The 19,476-nt window shown below is 36.8% G+C and overlaps 1 protein-coding gene across 2 annotated transcripts in view; it reads right to left on the minus strand.

Moving 5' to 3' along the window:
• The window catches only part of Parg (poly(ADP-ribose) glycohydrolase), a 113,077-nt gene that overhangs the window by 86,986 nt on the left and 6,615 nt on the right, over positions 1–19,476 (minus strand). For both annotated transcript variants that reach the window (XM_042696319.1, XM_042696320.1), the window contains exons 2-7: positions 18,594–18,660; positions 17,143–18,093; positions 15,866–16,049; positions 10,363–10,485; positions 10,175–10,258; positions 5,340–5,414 (exon numbers count right to left, since the gene is read on the minus strand). In XM_042696319.1, coding sequence (XP_042552253.1) covers positions 5,340–5,414; positions 10,175–10,258; positions 10,363–10,485; positions 15,866–16,049; positions 17,143–18,093; positions 18,594–18,660 — 1,484 coding nt within the window. The remainder of the gene's footprint in view (positions 1–5,339; positions 5,415–10,174; positions 10,259–10,362; positions 10,486–15,865; positions 16,050–17,142; positions 18,094–18,593; positions 18,661–19,476) is intronic.

The following is a 19,476-nucleotide window of genomic DNA, read 5'->3' on the forward strand; positions in this document are numbered from 1 at the left end:
TTTGCTCATGGCTAGTGCTCTACTGCTTGAGCCACAGCTTTATTTAGCTTTTGGGGGATTAATGGGTGATAAGACTCTCATGGACTTTTCTACCTAGGCAGGCTAGCTTCAAACCACAATGCTTGGATCTCAGTCCTTGTGAGAAGCTAGGAATATAGGCATGAGCCACTGGCACCCAGCGAGCCACGATGCATGGATTTTTCTGCCAAGACTGGCTTTGAACTATGATTCTCAGATCTTAGCCTCCTGAGTAGCTAGGATTATGAAGAATGAGTTGCTACCGGGCGCCAGTAGTTCAAGCCTGTAATACTAGCTACTAAGGAGGCTGAGATCTGAGGACTGCGGTTCAAAGCCAGGCCAAACAGGAAAGTCCATGAGACTCTTATCTTCAATTAACCACCAGAAAATGGGAGTGGCACTGTGGCTCAAGTGGTAAAGCACTCACCTTGAGCTGAAGAGCTCAGGTACAACAACCAGGCCCAGAGTTCAAGCCCCACAACTGACAAAAAGAAAAAAAAAAGAATGAGCTGCTGATGCCCTGGGAAGAACCAACCTACCTTCCTTCTTCCCTTTAAGAGGCAAAATAAACTTAGAGATAAGACAGTAATAATATTAGATTATTAATGCAGAAAATTCAAGGTGATTTCAGCTACACTGGTTGGTAGGATCCTTAAAACATGCCTTTAGGGTATGATTTTGTCCTTTAACATGATGAAATTAGGTGCAGAGGCCATGTAACTTGTCAAGGTAACAAAGCTGACTGCAAAACCATTCTTGTTTCTAATTCTATGCTTTCTACTCCAAGTGGTTCTTGAAGTGTGGTCCCTAAAACTAATAAAAAAAATTGAAAGTCTCAGGTCCCAATGCAGACTTACTGAACCAGAAACAAGAAGGTCAGCAAGTAGCAATATGTTTTGTTTTGTTTTCTTTTTTGTCGGCTGTGGGGCCTGAACCCTGGGCCTGGGTGCTGTCCCTCAGCTCTTCAGCTCAAGGCTAGTGTTCTACCACCTGAGCCACAGTGTCACTTCTAGTTTTCTGGTGTTAACTGGAGATAAGAGTCTCATGGACTACTTTCCTGCCCGGGCTGGCTTTGAATTGCAATCCTCAGATCTCAGCCTCTGAATAGCTAGGATTACAGTAGTGAGCCACTGGGGCCTGGCTTGCAATATGTGTTTTAACAATCTTCCAAAAATCAGACACAAAAAATTTGAAAGTCACGCTTCTGTACCACATTGCCTCACAAATACTTTGTGAGGTAACTGAACATTACGGGAAACAAATAAGATATGGTGGTGTTAGTCCTACTACATCAGCATGTCACATTTCAAAGCTCTTTCAAATTATTAGAGGAAATTAGAATAAATGTTCAGAATAATTGCAAGATAGTTAGTTAACCTTTAATTTGGATTACTACCAGCAATCCTAAGGATACACAGTCTTCCTGTCATAGGAAGTGAACTGACAAGAACTTTGCAACATCATTTGCTCAGAGAAGTTCATTATCTTGGGCTGTGTTTTATGCTTGGGAAGAAGAAGAAGACAGAAATCAGAAACATGCTAATTTTTCTTAACTTGAACTATTTCTACAGCTTACGGCACTCTCCTGACACTGGTAACTATGAAAATCAATATGACTATCTGACCTGCTGAAATCAAGTCTATAAATATTTACTAAGCACTTGCTAGACGTAAGGCATTGATTATACCAGGCACTATAGGAGAGTCAAAGCCAAGATTCCCTACTTTGCCTCAGGAAAAGTTTCAATGTTGTAGATAATGTCAGCATTTCACAAACAAAGCAAGACAAAGAGAGTAAGTTACACAAAATGAATTAATACATTTGTCACAGAAACTCAAAGAAAGGTGACATCTCATTTTGGAAGGGGTAAGCATAATATGAGTCAAGGAGAATTTCAAAATAGTAGAGGAAGATGGGTATATGGGTTGCTCAGAAAACGAGGAAGAAGACGGAGGTCAAACAGGCTGTGTAGAGAGAAATCATAGCATGACTGTATGCAATAGTAAGAGAATATTGATTGGGTTAGATTGTCTTTCCAGGGACAAACTATGAAATCTTGACCTAACAAGTCAAGTTCATCTCTCAAAATCAGAACTCCTCACTTGTGAAAAGGTAATAATAATAACAGCTATAGTAATTACCTCAGTTACTTAACTGCCTAGGTTAAAAAACAAAGAAACAATGTAAGCCATGTTCACAGTTCAATAATTATTCTCTGTAAGATAATCAAAATTGTGTAATATTAAAGCTATTTCAAGCCAAGGGCCAACTGCTCACTCCTATGATCCTAGCTATTCAGGAGACTGAGATCTGAGGATCAGTTTGAAGCCACAATGGGCAGGAAAGTCTGTGACACTTTTATCTCCAAATAACTACCAAAAAGGTATAGGTAGGGTGTGATTCAAGTAGTAGAGCATTAGACTTGAGCAAAAAAGCTCAGAGACAGAGCATAGGTCCTGAGTTCAAGCTCTAGGACCAGCACACAGGCATACATAGTTTCAATTCAATATTTCAATTCCAATGTATCCACTTCAAATTTCTACTATTATGGCTGGGAAGTTGGCTCAGTGGTAGGGCGCTTGCCTTGCAAGCCTGAGGCCCTGGATTCGATTCCTCAGCACCACATAAGCAAAAAGAAAAAAGCTGGAAGTGGTGCTGTGGCTCAAGTGGTAGAGCACTAGCCTTGAGCTGAAGAGCTGAGGGACAGCACCCAAGCCCAGAGTTCAAGCCCCACAACCAGATCTCCCCCCAAAAAATAAATAAATAATCTATATTATTAGCAAATAAAGTATGACTGCGATGACTCAAAGTAACACCAGGAGCTGAAAAGATTCAAATTATTTACCTTTGGGATGGGTATGCAAAAGTTCCAGGGTTTGAACTCTGGGCCTGGCCTGATACTTTTTCTCAAGGCTAGCACTCTACCACTTGAACCACAGTGTCACTTCTGACTTTTTCTGAGTAGCTAATTGGAGATGAGTCCTTTCCTGACAGGGCTAGTTTCAAACCACGATCCTCAGACTCAGCATCTGGCTTGTTTACAATTTTTTAAAAATAAAAAATAATAACTTACCTTTTCTTGGGAGGGGGAGACACTTGGTAATATACTTGGCAAAAAAAATTATCATTATTTTAAGGTAGATCGATACTCTTAAAAGAAGTAGTTTGGAAGCTTATTCTGAAACTAAAAGTTTATTTATCAAACATCATAGTAACTACACTATTGGGTAAGTATCTCAAAAAATAAAACTATGACATGTTTATGAAAAAGCCTGTAGTCAAAAGTGCAGAGCAACTTTAGTTGAAACAATACTAAAAACAATCCAAATGGCTTAAATGAGCCTATTGCTAAACTAATTATGATCTACATATAGAACAGCATACTATTCAATTAAAAAAAGGAAAAATAATCAATATATTTTGTGGATTTCAAAGGGATTATGCTAACTGGGAGAAAAAGCCGGGAGCGGGAGAATGAATAGAAAAGGGAATCAGGGACAAATACAGTCATAATATTCAATGTACATATGTAAAAAAGGAAGTAGGAAAAGTGACAGGACTCCAGGGGGAAGGGAGTAGGAAACCTGATAGAGAACTCCAGGAAGAAGAAGTAAGAATGATCAAGATGTACTAGACACATACATGAGGAGGTTAAGATGTAACCCACTTGTACAAGCATTTGAAGATAAAGAAGAAAGAAAGAAAAAACAAGAGAGAGAAGGCACAAATTACCCTATCAATCAATCTTGATATAATATTTGTTTTGAAAAATGCTTTCCAATACAAATGATAAACCAGGGAATGCCTTGAGCATAATGCAATTACATTATGATTATATACAATTGTGTATAGAAAAAACACCAAGTACAGAAAAATGTACCCCGATGGGCCAATCCATGTAGGATACGCAAAATGCACACCATGTACACAATGAACATTTCCAGACTATTACAAATTACCAATTATGTGATGGGCTACAGCCATCTGTATCTGGTACTGGACTTACATTCAATTCATGAGATCCTTCTACCATTACCTCCTAAGAGCCCACAGGCTGACACCTTCCCAATGCCCACTTCCACAGGCAAGCCACAGCTCTTTTCCAAGTTTAAGTGCCATTTCCCATATGTAAAACTATGATGCTTTAATATGTATTTTTATCATTAACAAAACTCCTGAATGTTGACCTTCTACCCCATTTTACTGTAAGTTTTGTGACTTACATTGTGTAATTTTGCATAGCACAATGATTTTAAAGATGTGGCATAAAAGCAGAATTGACTGTATTTTTCCAAATGATTAAATCTAGTGCCCTTAACAGTGCATCAGATGCCATGTTCCTCTTGATATAGGGCAATATGAACCACACAACACCCCAAGGTTTTTACCAAAAATCTTGAAACAGTTTAACTAAGCCTTATAGATCTAACCTTCATAGTGAAGCGAAACAGGAGTAACATTAGTTTAGTGTCACAAAAGGGAAATGATTAGAAAAATTCAAACTGCTATAGTCATCCAGACAATTTCTGTGATTAAATCCTATTTTGGAAAAAAAAAACAAACCTACCATAAAACATATTTATGGTATCATAAAGGCAACTGACTAGACACCGAAGTATTAAATATAGTATAGAAGTATTGTTAATTTTAAGAATGTTATTACAGTTATAAACCATCCTTATTTTAGAATTAAAATCTGTTTCCGTTCAAAAAATAAATATGGGAATATATCTAACTATATATCTATGTGGATGTATAAAATACATACCCATATATAACAAGTTACTATAGTGTAATTAAGTTATGGAGCAGAAATAATTTTATCACAGAATATTGTGGATAATGCTAATTGTTATACAATAAAACAGAAAATGAGTATTATGAGAAAATGAAATAATTCATTCAGTATTAGTTCCTAATTCTATTACCTAATACATGTCTTTACCAAACAGAAATCTGGGCTGAGGGCATGGCTCAAGTGATGATGCTTTTGAAGCAAGCACAAGTCACAGAGTTCAATCCCTAGCAAGTTGTTGAACAGAGGTGATGCTTATTGAAAGATAAAGATAGGAGTCTCCATTGAAAAACAAACTACAAAAACAAAAAAGATTAGGATGTTGCTCAAACTATAGAGTGCTACAATCACAAAGATCTGATTCTAAGCCTTTTTGGGGAGCCCAGGAAAGAAGGAAAACAAACATAAAAACCAGGACATCCATGGAAATAAAATATGATTATGTTACATGTATAAAAATTTCAGATATTTTTCTTAAACTTACAAGGTTTTATTTCATAGTTAAAGAAATATGCATACTATTACCTTATCCCAGAAGTCAACCAAAGCTGTAAAGTCCCATTTTTTGGAATATGCCACATTGTATTTCAGAATAGCATCCTACAGAAAAAGCAGAAACAAGACTTCATGATAAGAGTTAAATTATCTGTGAATAATTTTGCTTCTTTGTGTTCAAGGCTAGTGGTCTACCACTTGGAGCTACAGTGCCACTTCCGGCCTTCTCTAAATAGTTTATTGGAGATGAGAGCCTCATGGACTTTTCTTCCCAGGCTGACTCTGCACTGAGATCCTCCAATCTCAGCCTCCTGAATAGTTAGGATTATAGGCATGAGCCACCAGTGCATAGCTTAGGTAAACTTCTTAATATTAAAAAAGCTGCTTTTTGCCATTAGCTACTCCACATCAGGAGCTATAGATGAACAGAATGTATATTAATTTATTAAGAAAAATGAGATTAGAAAGGTCAAATAATAGGAGAAAAACATAATTTCCCTAAAGCATGCATTCTCAATATGGGTGTTATATTCCAAAGGGGCAAGATTTGGATCTTGGTTCATAAAAAATACAATGCATGAAATGGTTACCGTATGATGTGTGTATATAAATGTGTATATACACACATATATACATACATTATGTACGTGTGACAGCACACAGATATAGTATATCTGTAGTACTAAAATCTCACTCCAGGGAGATGAGATTAGAAAAGAGTGCATCTGCAATAAAGGCAATAATAGAAAAATATGGAGAAATAGTATTTTAAAGTATAAAATGGTCTTTTCTCTTTACTATTGGCTACTTTTATAAGCTATATATAAATGGTTATCTTCCCCCAGCAATTCATAGACGTTATATTACTACATGGGATGAAAAGCTGAAAAATTATGCCATCTGCTGGTGTAACTTTGTACTGAAGAGATACAAACCTGGCTTCTAGAGTCAGTTACACATAAGGCAATCTATTAGCTGTGGAGAAAAGGCTATTATTTATCATTATAATTACAATTTATTATAAATAACAAATAAATGTGTAGAACTTATAAATGACTATATTAGTATAAACACATTTTTTTTTTACTGAAGGAGGTACAAGTCTGAAAAATACTGTGTTAAATTACTACCACAAGTCTCCCAAATAACCAACACTCTGGGATGTAGGTAGCCCAGTGGTAGAATGCATGTACCAGGCCATGATGCTGATCCCAAGCACCACAAAAACAAAATCAATACACTGCCGAAGAACTTCCTACAAAACGTAAGCGAACAAAACACACATAGTATTTACTTGGAATCATGGGACATTCAAGGGCCTACAGAAAACAAAAGCACTAATAATAAAACAAGAAAAGGTTCTATGAATCTCATCTTCAAACACTATAAATACACATTATAAAACTCTATTTATATAAAGTGTCAACTGATCTATAGTGAAAGAGCAAACTAGTTGTCTAAAGCCAGAGTAGAAACCACAATGGAATGAATCTTCAGGTTTACAAAAATGTCTTATATTTTGACTATAACAGGGACTGCAGAAGATAGATGCAAATATCAAAATGCACCAAAGTATTTGCTTAAAAAGAAATGCTTATAAATTATTCCTTAATGTTGATATGGGGAAAAATAATATTTATTCTCTAATTCCTTACTGGGATTTTATAAGTAGAATTATCCCTCATGTTGGGGATTGGTTCATAATTATCTAAGGATAATATATATATAATATATAATAATAAATAATCTGAAGATGTTCAGTCTTATATACAGGCTGGCATCAGATCTAGACATAATACACATATCCTCCTAAATATAAATGTTACTATACTGTAGTGGGGCACTGACAGTTCACACTCATAATCATAGCTTCTCAGAAAACTCAGATCTGAGGATTGCGGTTTGAAGCTAGGCAGGACAGAAGAGAGTTAATTAAACTCTTATCTCTAATTAACTGCCATCCCCCACCCCCCAAAGGCATAAACAGAGTTGTGACTCAAATGGTAGAACACTAGCCTTGAGTGAAAATGCTCAGGGACAGCACCCAAGTCCTGAGTTCAAGCCTCTGGACCTGCATATACACCAAAAAGTGATACTTTGCTGTTAGAAAATGAAAGGAAAAAAGTCTATGTATGTATAGTTCCATGCTAGAATTTTGTTTTCAAATATGTTGGTTGAATCTAATGATAAAGAACCTGTAGAAGGCTGACAATATTTATTTCACTATAGTATTCAAACCTCTGACATTAGAAAAACTAGATGCTAAATTATATTCTTAGCTATCATCTGCTGAAGGAGTTCAAGATGCATGATAATATGTCTTAGAGGACTTTTCATTTTTTAAACTTTGAATCTCTCTAATTCCTCCAAATCCATCAATAAATAGCAAGTATATCAACAGCAAGAAGATCATTATATTCAATCACTATATTCATCATTATATTCAACCAAGTGCTTTAATGTTTCTCCCTTCTTCCCTTGCAGCATTCTTTCAAAATGGAAAAAATTACTATAAGCACATAAAAGTCTCAGTGGATTATAGTTCTGTTGAATCTATCATACGATAAAGAACAGGAAATGCACATTAAAACAATGGCCCTTTCCTATTATCACCAGGGTGCACTAAGGAATTGCTAAAAGGTATAAGTCTGTAATTTGGAATGTAATAATTATTCTGTTTATGTTTGAAGGAAAAAAAAAAGGAAAATTCTTAACAGCCCACTCAGAAGACCATAAAGAATGTAAGACACTCCTTACAAATGGAGGCTGGATAGTGTCTTAGGCATCCTGCTACTGTGTATTTAAGTGCATAATTTGGGGTTTGAAAACAAAGTCTAAAATACAAACTGCAGAAATAAAGTTGAATACTTTAAACAGTTAAAAAGAAAAGAAAAAGTCAGCAATCCTAGAATACATCACAGTTACAGGTATGTCAAATGCTAACACAGTCACTATGGTATTTATTTATAAGTTGATATTCTGCATAAAGATTCTATCTTTGCATTCATCAACATCCATCAACCACCTATAATTGCTTACTCCCCTGGAGTAAACAGATGATTTTTTCCTGTGTATTTTTTTTCTTCTTAAATCCTGTATATACTATTTGGGTCTTTGGATTAGTGGTATGCTGACAAAGTTTCCACGGTGGTCATAAACACAAATTGTTCATTATGCTTAAAATGGAACAATGGAAAAAATTAAGTTGCTATTCCTGTAGAAGCACTATAACTCATAAGGTGTTTAGATTTAGTTCTGTTTGCACATACGTAATTAACATGAACTGGTAGACCTTTATAGTTTTTTCTAGTTACAAATCAAATTACTATTAAAAAAAAAATTTTTGGTACTAGCCCTGGGGCTTGAACTCAGTGCCTGAGTGCTGTCTGTCCCTGAACTTTTGTGCTCAAGGCTAGCACTCTGCCACATGAGCCACAGCTCTACTTCAGACTTTTTGGTGGTTAATTAGAAATAAGAGTCTCACAGACTTTTCTGCTCAGGCTGGCTTCAAACATGATCCTGAGACCTCAGCCTCCTGAGGAGCTAGGATTAGAGGCATAAACCATTAGCATCCAACTCAAATTACTATTTACTTTATTTTTATTACTGCTAGAATTTAAACTCGGTGCCTCAAGCTTACTAGGCAGGTGTTCTAAAACTTGAGCACTGCCTACAGTCCTTTTTTTGCTTTAGTTATTATTTTTTCGGTGGAGGGGTGTGTGTGAAGTAGAGTCTTTTGTTCTTCTCTGGGAACTGACCTCAGACTACATTCTTCCTACTTAAAATTCCCATATGGTTGGAATTCCAGACTTACATCATTATGCCTGGCTAATTGTTGGGATGGAGGTCTCAGTAACTTAGCTCAAACTAGCCTCAAACCACAATCTTTCTCATTTCCACCTACCAAGTGATTAGGATTAGAAGCATGTGTAGCCCTTGCTCTCTAAAAGGAGTCAGTTTTTTTTAAGTCTATTACAAGAGTGAAAAATACTATTTGCAAGAAGCGAAATTCTCAAAATAGATTACTATATAACATACCTATATTTTTCATGTTAAGAAAGAAAGAGAAAAAAGCCCAGAAGCTATGAAAACAGAGAGAAAGTTTAAAAATAATTTGGTGGAAAACATCGTGAACCCTTGAAACTGTCCACAACAAATTAAGTCTCTGAAAGAAAATGAAACCCATTTTCATGAAGTATAGAAAATCCTGTCACTGTTTATATTTATAAAAGTTAAAAGTCTCTATGGCTACAGTTTTCCTGTAATATAAATATGTTCATGCATATTTTAGATATTACTAATGATTGTCTTAGAATAGTAAATGAAATAAAAAATCAAAATGTAAATTATTGCCAATCTTATAAGATTAATAATTAAAGTGCTAAAGCTACATTAAAAGAAATAAAAGCAAACTTAATGTATATTTTAATTATCAGGAAACTTCAGCTTCCCTTGAGGCAAATACTGCTGGAGTCATAATTCTTTCCTGATTTCCTTTTAAATACATTTCAGAAGCATGATAATTTTAAAATAAAAAATAAAAGAGAAGCTTAGACTGAAGGAAATTGGACAGGGAATCAAGAAACAGAGGTCTTATTCCTGGTTCTCCAAATTATTCTGTGTGGCTCCAGGCAAGTCATTTACAACTCTCAGTTGTTCTGCTCAGTTCCCAATGATGGAGTAGAAACCAAGAAGGTCTCTAAGGACCCTTCCTTCAGCTAGGAAGCAAGCACTCTGCATACAAAGAATGCTGTTATTCTATCTAATGATTTTAAAAACATGTCTTGCCTCTTCCTTAAGGCAAGAAACAGAAGACTCATCCTTAAAAGCTATCTATGAGAGACAAGACTGGTAAAAGAACACACCTTTAGGTTTTGGGGTCGCGTGAATTTGTTGAGAAGTGCAGTCTGAATGAGCTCCCATCGACTACCTGCAGTTCGCTCACCATTCTTAGAAAAAAAAGAAAAGCACAGTTAAACTATTCTGAGTTTGTATGATAGAATAAAAAGCCAAACAATCATGTACTAAACCATGTTTCAGGCATTTGTCTTACCTCATCTTCCACAGGGTACAAGTTTTGCTCAGAACAAGGCATTTTAACATGCTTGTTATCCCACAAATCTTTATAATGTGTTGGGAAAGGTTTGGGAACCTCTCCTGTTCGCAAAAGATCTACCTGAAATAGAGGGTAAACAGGAAAACGCTAAGTGCACAAAAATTAACTTTCTTCTATAATATAATGCAAACAATGCAACCAAAGCAAATACCCTAAACTGCCACACTCAATTCCTCTCAGTTTCCAAGTCACCATATCTTGTGCATTCTAATTCACTCCATCTAGGTGCTAGGCCTGAATTCCTACCAGCAATATCCTACCTGTCTCCCTAATGCCACTGACTCCAAGTCACATCATCCCCCCTACCACCCTTAGACCCACTTAAACATTATTTTTGAAAGTATTTTCATTCTCCTGATCCTACAGGGCCTGTACTCTGATTCCAAGTGTCATTCCATTCTATAGACTCTCTTACTGATTGATAGGTGACAGTTAGACACGGATATTGGAACAGAAAAGGAAATCCTTGTGTTACATACTCAAGAGTCTCGTTTCTAGCAGGCTCCAGTGGCTCACACCTGTACTCCTAGCTACTTAGGAGGCTGAGATCTGAGGATCGTAGTTCAAAGCCAGCAGGCAGGAAAGTCCGTAAGACTCTTACCTCCAATTAACCACCAAAAAACTGCAAGTGACTCAAAGTGGTAGAGCTCTAGCACTGAGCAAAAAGAGCTCAGGGATAACGTCCAGGCCCTAAGTTCAAGCCCCACAATTGACAAAAAGAAAACAAAACCCCAAGTCCTGTTTCCCTCCTTCCTCCCTACCCACTTTCCCTTTCCATGCTCTCATATCCCCCTTACATACAAGTTATGAGAAACTCCTCAATCCTAGGTTTGCCTCTAAACCATGGTAAAATGATTTGTAAGAAAAAAAAAATCTCAGTGTGAACCAAGAAGGACTGCTATCCGGTTCTACTCCAAATAAAATTTGCTCTGAAATGTTACTTTTGTCTTCTTCCACTTTTTAAACAGATAAAGTGGCCCCATCCCTAAAGGCTTCCTTAGATCATGGATAATCATATGGGAAGAATAACATATTTTTGGCAAGGAGAAAGGCTGCAATGAGGTTTGAATTTAGGACCTTATACTTGCTAGGCAAGCACTCTACTGATGAGCCACAACTCCAGTACTTTTTTGGCATTATTTATGTTTATTTATTTTTACTTATTTTTGTTGGATGTGGGACTTGAACTCAGGGCCTGGGCACTGTAACTGAACTATTTTGCTCAAGACACTTTGAGCTACTTCCAGTTTTCTGGTGGTTAATTGGAGATAAGAGACTCATGGACTTTCTTGCCCAAGCTGGCTTCAAATCACAATCCTCAGATCTCAGCCTCCTGAATAGCTATGATTATACGCATGAGCCACCAATGCTCAGCCTGTATTGGCTTATTTTTGAGATGGAAAAATCTTACTTCCTGCCCAAGTGCATGGCCTGTGATCTTTCTATATTCTGCTTCCTATTGCAGCCACAATGGCAGGCCTGCACCACCATGCTTAGCCTTTTCTGTTGAGATGGAAGTCTCATACACTTCTCTGCCTGGGCTGGCCTGGAGTCAGAATCTTCTTATTTCTTATGTTGTGAGGATGACAGGTTATATGCCATTATGGGTCTGCTGTGCGTATGTCCAGTCTGGCCAAAGACCATCCCATTCTTAGCCTGCCAAGCAGCTAGAATTACAGGTATGAAGTGAACAGCTCAAAGTGATTCTTGAAACTTCTAAATCTTATACAACTTTCATGTCAGTAACTCCCTGTGGACTGGGCTTGGGGAGGGACTTGATATACTAAGTGCCGGAGCTAGGGGTGGAACTAGGGGTCCCTCTAGATTTCTACTTATGAGATAACTCACTTTTACTTCTAAAAGTATGTTTCTTTTCTAATAAACTATTCCTTTTACTACAGTTCCAGTTTTACCTGAAATCTTTCACTGGACACAGAATCAAAGTAACTATACTAACCCTCTTAAAACATTACCTAAACACTAGACATGCTGGAAGTCTTACATCCTTAACAACAATAAATTCACTTTCATTCCTAAATGCCTCGCTATATGCTATGTCTTCTTATCTCTTCCAAGCAGTTTCATTTCATTGTGTTATCATTATCATACTAACATACACTTATTTCTCGTTTCCTCATTAGGTCTAAAGTTCTTGAAGATAACTACCAATTAAATTTTGTATTTGGAATATTTAAGACAGAACCTTGTGTGCATTTTACATACATATGTACGTGCACATATATGCAGAAGTACACATAAATATGTTTGTATATAATCTCAGCTATTATAGTAGTATTAAGTAAAACATTAAGTAGTTGTATAAAGAGGTTTGAATTCAAAGCATCTTGACCACACATTCCATCATTTTCTCCCTATTTGTCCCAACCTCCGTTAAGAAAATCTCTGAGGAAAGGCATTTTAAATTATAAAAGCTTTGGACTTTGATCATTCTGGACATTTAATAAAAATGGGATCACACAATATGTAGGCATTGTATTTGGCTCTTCAATGATGATGTTTGTAAGGTTTGTAAGGTTTATCCCTTTCACAACATGTCACCACTACGTTGCAGAGAATCATCACATAAAACATATAAAAACTATAACATTCTATGAGTGAGGAGTTCATGGTATTATGAGAACTTGTTCTAGAAATTTATTTTATCTGGTGAGTTGGAAAGGTTTCCTTCAGGTTGTGGCAACAGAATTATTTCAGAGATGGAGTCTCATAGACTTTTTTTGCTCAGGATGGCCATTAACTGCAATCAGCTAGATCTCAGCCTCCTGAGTAGCTAAAATTATAGATAGACATCAACTACTGGTACCTTGTTCTTTTAAGTTTAATAGGAAGTCTCAGCTCAGTTTGTCCTGAGTTTCTGGATTTTGGAACTACTAAGGCTATGTGGGAACTGGACCTGTGGCTCAAGAGGCAAAGTGCCACCAGCAGTGAATAAAAAAAAAAAAATCAAGCAAGGGCACAAGGCCTTGAGTCCATATCCCAGTACTAACACCAAAAAAAAAAAAAAAAGAAAGAAGAAGAACTATAGAGATTCTTAAAGATGTATTTACATTGTAAGATGGGCATAAACTTTGGAAATCTAGCTTGGATCTAGAGTGTCCTTTAAAATTTGGTATCCACCTATGAAGCTCTTGGGAGGTAGAAGACCCTGTGGAAGGAAGTAGGCTATAGGGGTGGGCCTTTGAAAGGAATACTGGAATCCTCTCCCTTCTCACCTTTTCAGTCAGTGCTCAACAGTTAAAATATTTTATGCTTTTTTTGTTATTTAAAAAAAAAACCTCCAACCAAACCTTCATTGAGTATTGTAAATTCACCTACAAAGTAGTCTATTTGGTGATATTTAGGTAATTTAGTGAACTATGTAACTATTACCATAATCCAGCCCTAGAGGGAATATATCAATTATTTAACAGTTATTCATCTCATTTCTCAAGAACCACAACAAAACTAAAGTCTGTCTTCTTGCCTACTGTATTTTCTTCTAGGTTATTTTTCTCGACTATGATATATATATATAAAACCATGACTTTTATATACAGTGCCTAGTTATCTAAGATGTCAGATATTAATAGTTATAGAATTTCATGTAACACCACCAATATTTAGTTTTAGAACTGTAAGGCAATCTGAAATTGCTTGATAACACAAATGTACATTTGTTTATCATCTTGTTTATTACAAACACAAATACACACAAATCTTTTTCTTAAGTATATGTTTCCTTTTGTGTGGAGTCAACTACTTACTATTCAATTTCCTTAAATGACATGGGACAATTTTACCATTGGTGAGAGTAAAAATACTTTAAACAAAGTTATTGACTCAGCCATATTTGACTATGGACCATTTTTCAAAGCTAGCCCAGGCAGGGAGGATGATGAAATGATTATCTCCAATTAACCAGCAAAAGACCAGAAGTGGAGCAGATGACTGTAGTAGATAGAGTAAAAAAGTAAAAAAGAGTACAAGGCCCTGAATGCTGAAAGCAAGCACTAGACCACAAGAAGAATAAGAAAAATAAAGTTAACTAAGAGCTAGGGAAAAGTAGGGAATAAGTTTTATTGCTTAATACAGAATTTGTTTGAAAATATGAAAAGTGGTTAAATAATTACAATACTGAATTATGTCACTGAATTATATACTGAAAATGCTTAAAATGATTATCTTTATAAGTATCTTAGTACAGTTGTTAAAACATGAGATTGATTTTAGACAGGCTGAGATCCATAGTGATAGAGACATATTTTTTCTTAGAAAAGAGGCCAAAGTTGGCCAATGTATAGAACCATAAATAGTTTTGAATTTTAGGAAACAATATAATATCTAACAAGTAGTGGATAGCCAATAACTATTGCCAGCTTGCCAAGTGAACTAAAAAAAAAAAAAAAAAAACAGAAACAGATGGGTGCTGTGGCTCTCACCTATATCCTAGCTAAGGATCAGGAGGCTAAGATCTGAGGGTTGCAGTTCAAAGCCAGCCCAGGCAGGAAAATTTGCGATATTCTTATCTCCAATTAACCACCAGAAAACCAGAAGAGGAGCTATGGCTCAAAGTGCTAGCCTTGAGCAAAAGAGCTCAGGGACAGCACCCAAGCCCCAAGTTCAAGCTTCACAACAGACAGACAGACAGACAGAAAGAAAGAGAGAGAGTGCAAGCAAGCAAGCAAGCAAGAGAGAAAGGGAGAGAGAGGGAAAGAGAGGGAGAGAGGGGGGAGAGAGGGAGAGAGAGGGAGAGAGAGGGAGAGAGAGGGAGAGAGAGGGAGAGAGAGGGAGAGAGAAACCACTGAGCCAAGCACTATTGGTTCACATTTATAAATCCTACCTACTTGGGAGGCAGAGGAGAAGACTGTGGTTTGAGGCCAGCCCAGGCAGAAATGATCATGAGACTTTTCTGTTTATAGCTGAACTAAGTAATGCATGCCTGTCATGCAAAGCTACATGAGCACCAGAGCAGCAAAGTCTACTAGAATCCCTCTCAATGGAAAGATGCTGGGTGTGGTGGTACATGCCAGCCACTAAGGGAAACCTAAAAATGGACTATAGTCCAGGAATGTACCTGGACTGGAAGAAAGACCCTTTCTCCAAAATAACCAATGCAAAAGAAGGAGAGTTAGAGGCGTGGCCCTGTGGTAAAGTAACTACTATATATCATGCACCTCAGTGCAAGGCCCTGAATTAAAACCCAGCACCACCAAAAATAAAACAAACAAGACTCAAGGTTCTTAAAAATACTGAAAATTCAATTTGATCATCAGCTGACAATGATCCAGCTTGTTAAATGCTATATTAAGTTCACTGAAACCTCTCTCTCCATTCTAAAGATTTCAGATTTAGGAGAACTTTGTAGGCCCTGGTTTTATTCACATCAATAACTATCACAGTATATCAGGACTTCCAGACTTCTCAAAGAGGTGATACTCACTCGAATAGTTACTGTGTGACTGGCAGAAGGTCTCAAGAGAGGTAGCCGGGACCCACACTGAGGCATCTTCCTCATCTCCTCAATAGGTGTTCCAAGCCACTTCTTATCTGGAGAAAGGTGAGGTGCAACGTATTTAGGGATCTTCCTTTCTGCTCTTTGATGTTTGATTTCACATTGTTCTTTTCTAAGGTTGAGAATAAACGCATTCAGACAAATTATTCATTTTGGTTTCCTTAAATACACAAATATGAAGCTTACCCAGAATATTATTTTTTTAAGTAAGCAAGTTTGCTCTCACTTCAATTTGCTTTCTATTTGTAATCAATAAGAAAACTTACAGAGCTCATATTAAAACCAGGTGCTTATTTTTTTTTTTTTTTTTGTCGGTCGTGGGGCTTGAACTCTGGGCCTGGGCGCTGTCCCTCAGCTCTTCAGCTCAAGGCGAGCACTCTACCACTTGAGCTACAGTGCCACTTCTGATTTTCTGGTGGTTTATTGGAGATAGGAGTCTCACAGTCTCTCCTGCCCAGGCTGGCTTTGAACTGTGATCCTCAGATCTTAGCCTCCTGAGTACCTAGGATTACAGGTGTGAGCCACCAGCGCCCGGCTGCTTATTTTCAATAGTGTGTGTAGAAGGAATTTTGAAACATATGTAAGTCATTTTGAAAACAGAAATGAATCATGGTTCACAATATAAACTACCTATTGAATCTTTTCACAAGAGTTTTCAATTAAGTGAACTTAGCATCACATACTTGAAAATGAGAGCTTAGAAATTATTGACTGAGCTTTAAGATTCTGTATTGGGTAATGGCAAAAATATAAGGTTTCTAATTATATACACATGGAGTTAAATCCCAGTAATACCTCCCATAAGTTACAGGATTTCAGTGAATTTCTCACCGAAATCTATTTTCTCATTTATAAAGAAAGTCTAATACCCCATCTACATGCCTATCAAAGTATTAAAGAAAGCAAAATATACAATGATCTGGAAAATACAGTAGCTGTTACCAATCTGATTATTTTCATGTTTTAACAATTTCCATAAACTCCAGATGAAAGTTCATAAATCTAAAACTCTGATTGCCAATGTCGTATTTCTTATTATTATTTCTGGCCTTTATGAGAGTTTAAATGGCAGTTTATTTAAATTTAGCATAAACAGTTAATAAGAAACATAAGCAGTTCTTTCTTCAATTATAAATGGCTTTAAATCACCTTATAAAATTTTAAAGTATGTTATTGGGGAGATACACCTGAAGGAAAATAATTACCTTCTGTCGTCTGCTTTGGGTACTCTCATGAAATGGTCTGTGATTTTAGAATCTTTCTTTCCATGATGCTTGGAATTTCTGCATTCTACATTAAGGCTAGAGGTACTTCCAGGTGGCCTGACATTTAAGTCACTCATCCCAGAGCGACTTTCTCCGCCTTCAAATTGAAAATGCAATTTAATTTCACCTCCTTTAGTAGAGAACCGTTTTCTAAGTTCAATGTCAGCTTCTCTTGCTTGGCACCTTGAATGTTTATTTGCTATTTGGGAGGGACTACCATCTTCTTGCTCATCAAAACCTGGACTTGCCTCTTCATCTGCTTCTGAGTCTTGACAACTGTTTTTGGAATTATCTACATCCATAGGTGACTCGGGTTCACTTTCCTTCTCAAATGCAGGAGAATTTGCTATGCTGTTTTCTTGTCTGCTTAACTTGCTGTCATTTTTTAGTTCATTTCCAATGTCCTCAGAGCCAACATCTGACAATGGACTCTCTGGTACCACATCTATTTCCTCCTGCTGACAACAGCCTACAGAGTCTTCCAAAGGATGGCTTCTGGCCTGCCCATCTTCTGTCATCTGCTTGGCATTTGCAAGCTTTACAGGTGTTAGAAACTGTTGATTATCTCTATTTTCTTCACTATCTGTGTCACTGTGGTCATCAGTTTGTGGCAACTCATCAACATTAGCATTACTAAACTGCTCTGGAACCAGAGTTGCTGGCAGAGGTTCACATTTCCCTTCTGTCTGTTTCCCTTCATTTTGCCATTTACACATAGCTGTGGTCTGTTGCTGGTTCAAATATTGTGTACTTTTTTCAATTGGTGATTTATCAACACTTATCTGAGAAACATTCTCTAATTTTTCCACGTTATGTTGGTAGAAGTTATCTTTTTGTACAGAACTCATCATGGATTCTATTATTGTATTGTTGTTTTCTTTACTATGCAAACTACAAGAGAACAGAAACAGCCAAAACCAACTTATGGTACAAAAAAGTAACTTATTCAACCAAACTCCAACAATGTGACAGCAATACAGCATTCCCTATGGTTACCTGAGCATAGTACATTCTTTCGTTACTCTGTGTCTTTGTACAAAAGTGCCAGTAATACCCTTCCCAGCTGTGTGCCTGCCAAGTATCTTTCCTTCAAAACCTTAAACTTCACTCCCCTCCTTTTACTGTCTTTCCTCAAGGTCAAAAGGTTAACTTAACTCTATGTTTCTTCTCCATGCTAGCTACCATTCATACCTTTACTTCCTCATACCTTTACTGCTGCAGTTAATCCAGCAGGCAGTAATTTATGTGCTTTGTGTCTATAACAATAACAATATGGTTCACCTCTAGATCATAAATATAAAGGAGAGTCTCCATTTACACAAGATTCTAAAATATTTAAATTGAAAGAACATAGATGAAGAAATGCAAAAGGAAAAAATATCTATTCATACCTTTCTGATTCAGTTGTCTTGATTCCTGTAGTGTCCATCCAACTGGTAATAGTCTTTTGTCTAAAAACTGTAATATAAAAACTAAGTAAGTATATATTCATACATTCTTTCACACAGAAAACATATAGAACATAAAGTATTTTGCTGGGTTCTGTAGGTTAAATAAAGGCTAATTATCCCCTATACTCTCAAATATCAAGATAGGAACAGGGGGCTGGGAAGGTGGCTCAATGGTAGAGTGCTTGCCTTGCATACATGAGGCCCTGGGTTCAATTCCTCAGCACCACATAAATAGAAAAAGCTGGAAGTGGCGGTGTGGCTCAAGTGGTAGAACGCTAGCCTTGGGCTGAAGCTCTGAAGGGCAGCACCCAGGCCCAGAGTTCAAGCCCCACAACTGACATAAAAAAAGATAGGAACAAAGATACTAATATATATGGCACACACAGAAAGTGGCCAGCCCCTAAAAGGTTAGGTATGGACAAATGTATAACAGTAAACACTGTGGAGTCAGAGCACCTGCAATTAAATCCTGGCTATCTCACAGGCTTCCTGTGTAACTTTTGAGGGTGATATTTCTCTTTTTATCTGATCCTTTACCTGTAAAACATTCAAATTAAAATATTTTTTCTTCATGGAATTGAAGTGACAGATTAAATAAGCCACATAGGACACTGTATGGTATATGCTCAGTAAAGGTTAATTACTATTAATATTAAAAAAGATCCTGACAAGGAAAAAAGACTACTTTAGGAAACGAGAGTAAATAGTAAGATTTCCTGAGATAGTGCTTGAATTGTGCCTTGAAGAATACATGTACAGACACGTAAGAAGAAAATCCCAGGGGCTGGGAAGGTGGCTCAGTGGTAGAGTGCCTGCCTTCCAT

This window comes from Dipodomys spectabilis, unplaced genomic scaffold (genome assembly GCF_019054845.1).
Source record: "Dipodomys spectabilis isolate Male_0828 unplaced genomic scaffold, ASM1905484v1 ptg000207l, whole genome shotgun sequence".
In the NCBI taxonomy this organism is placed as follows: Eukaryota; Metazoa; Chordata; class Mammalia; order Rodentia; family Heteromyidae; genus Dipodomys; species Dipodomys spectabilis.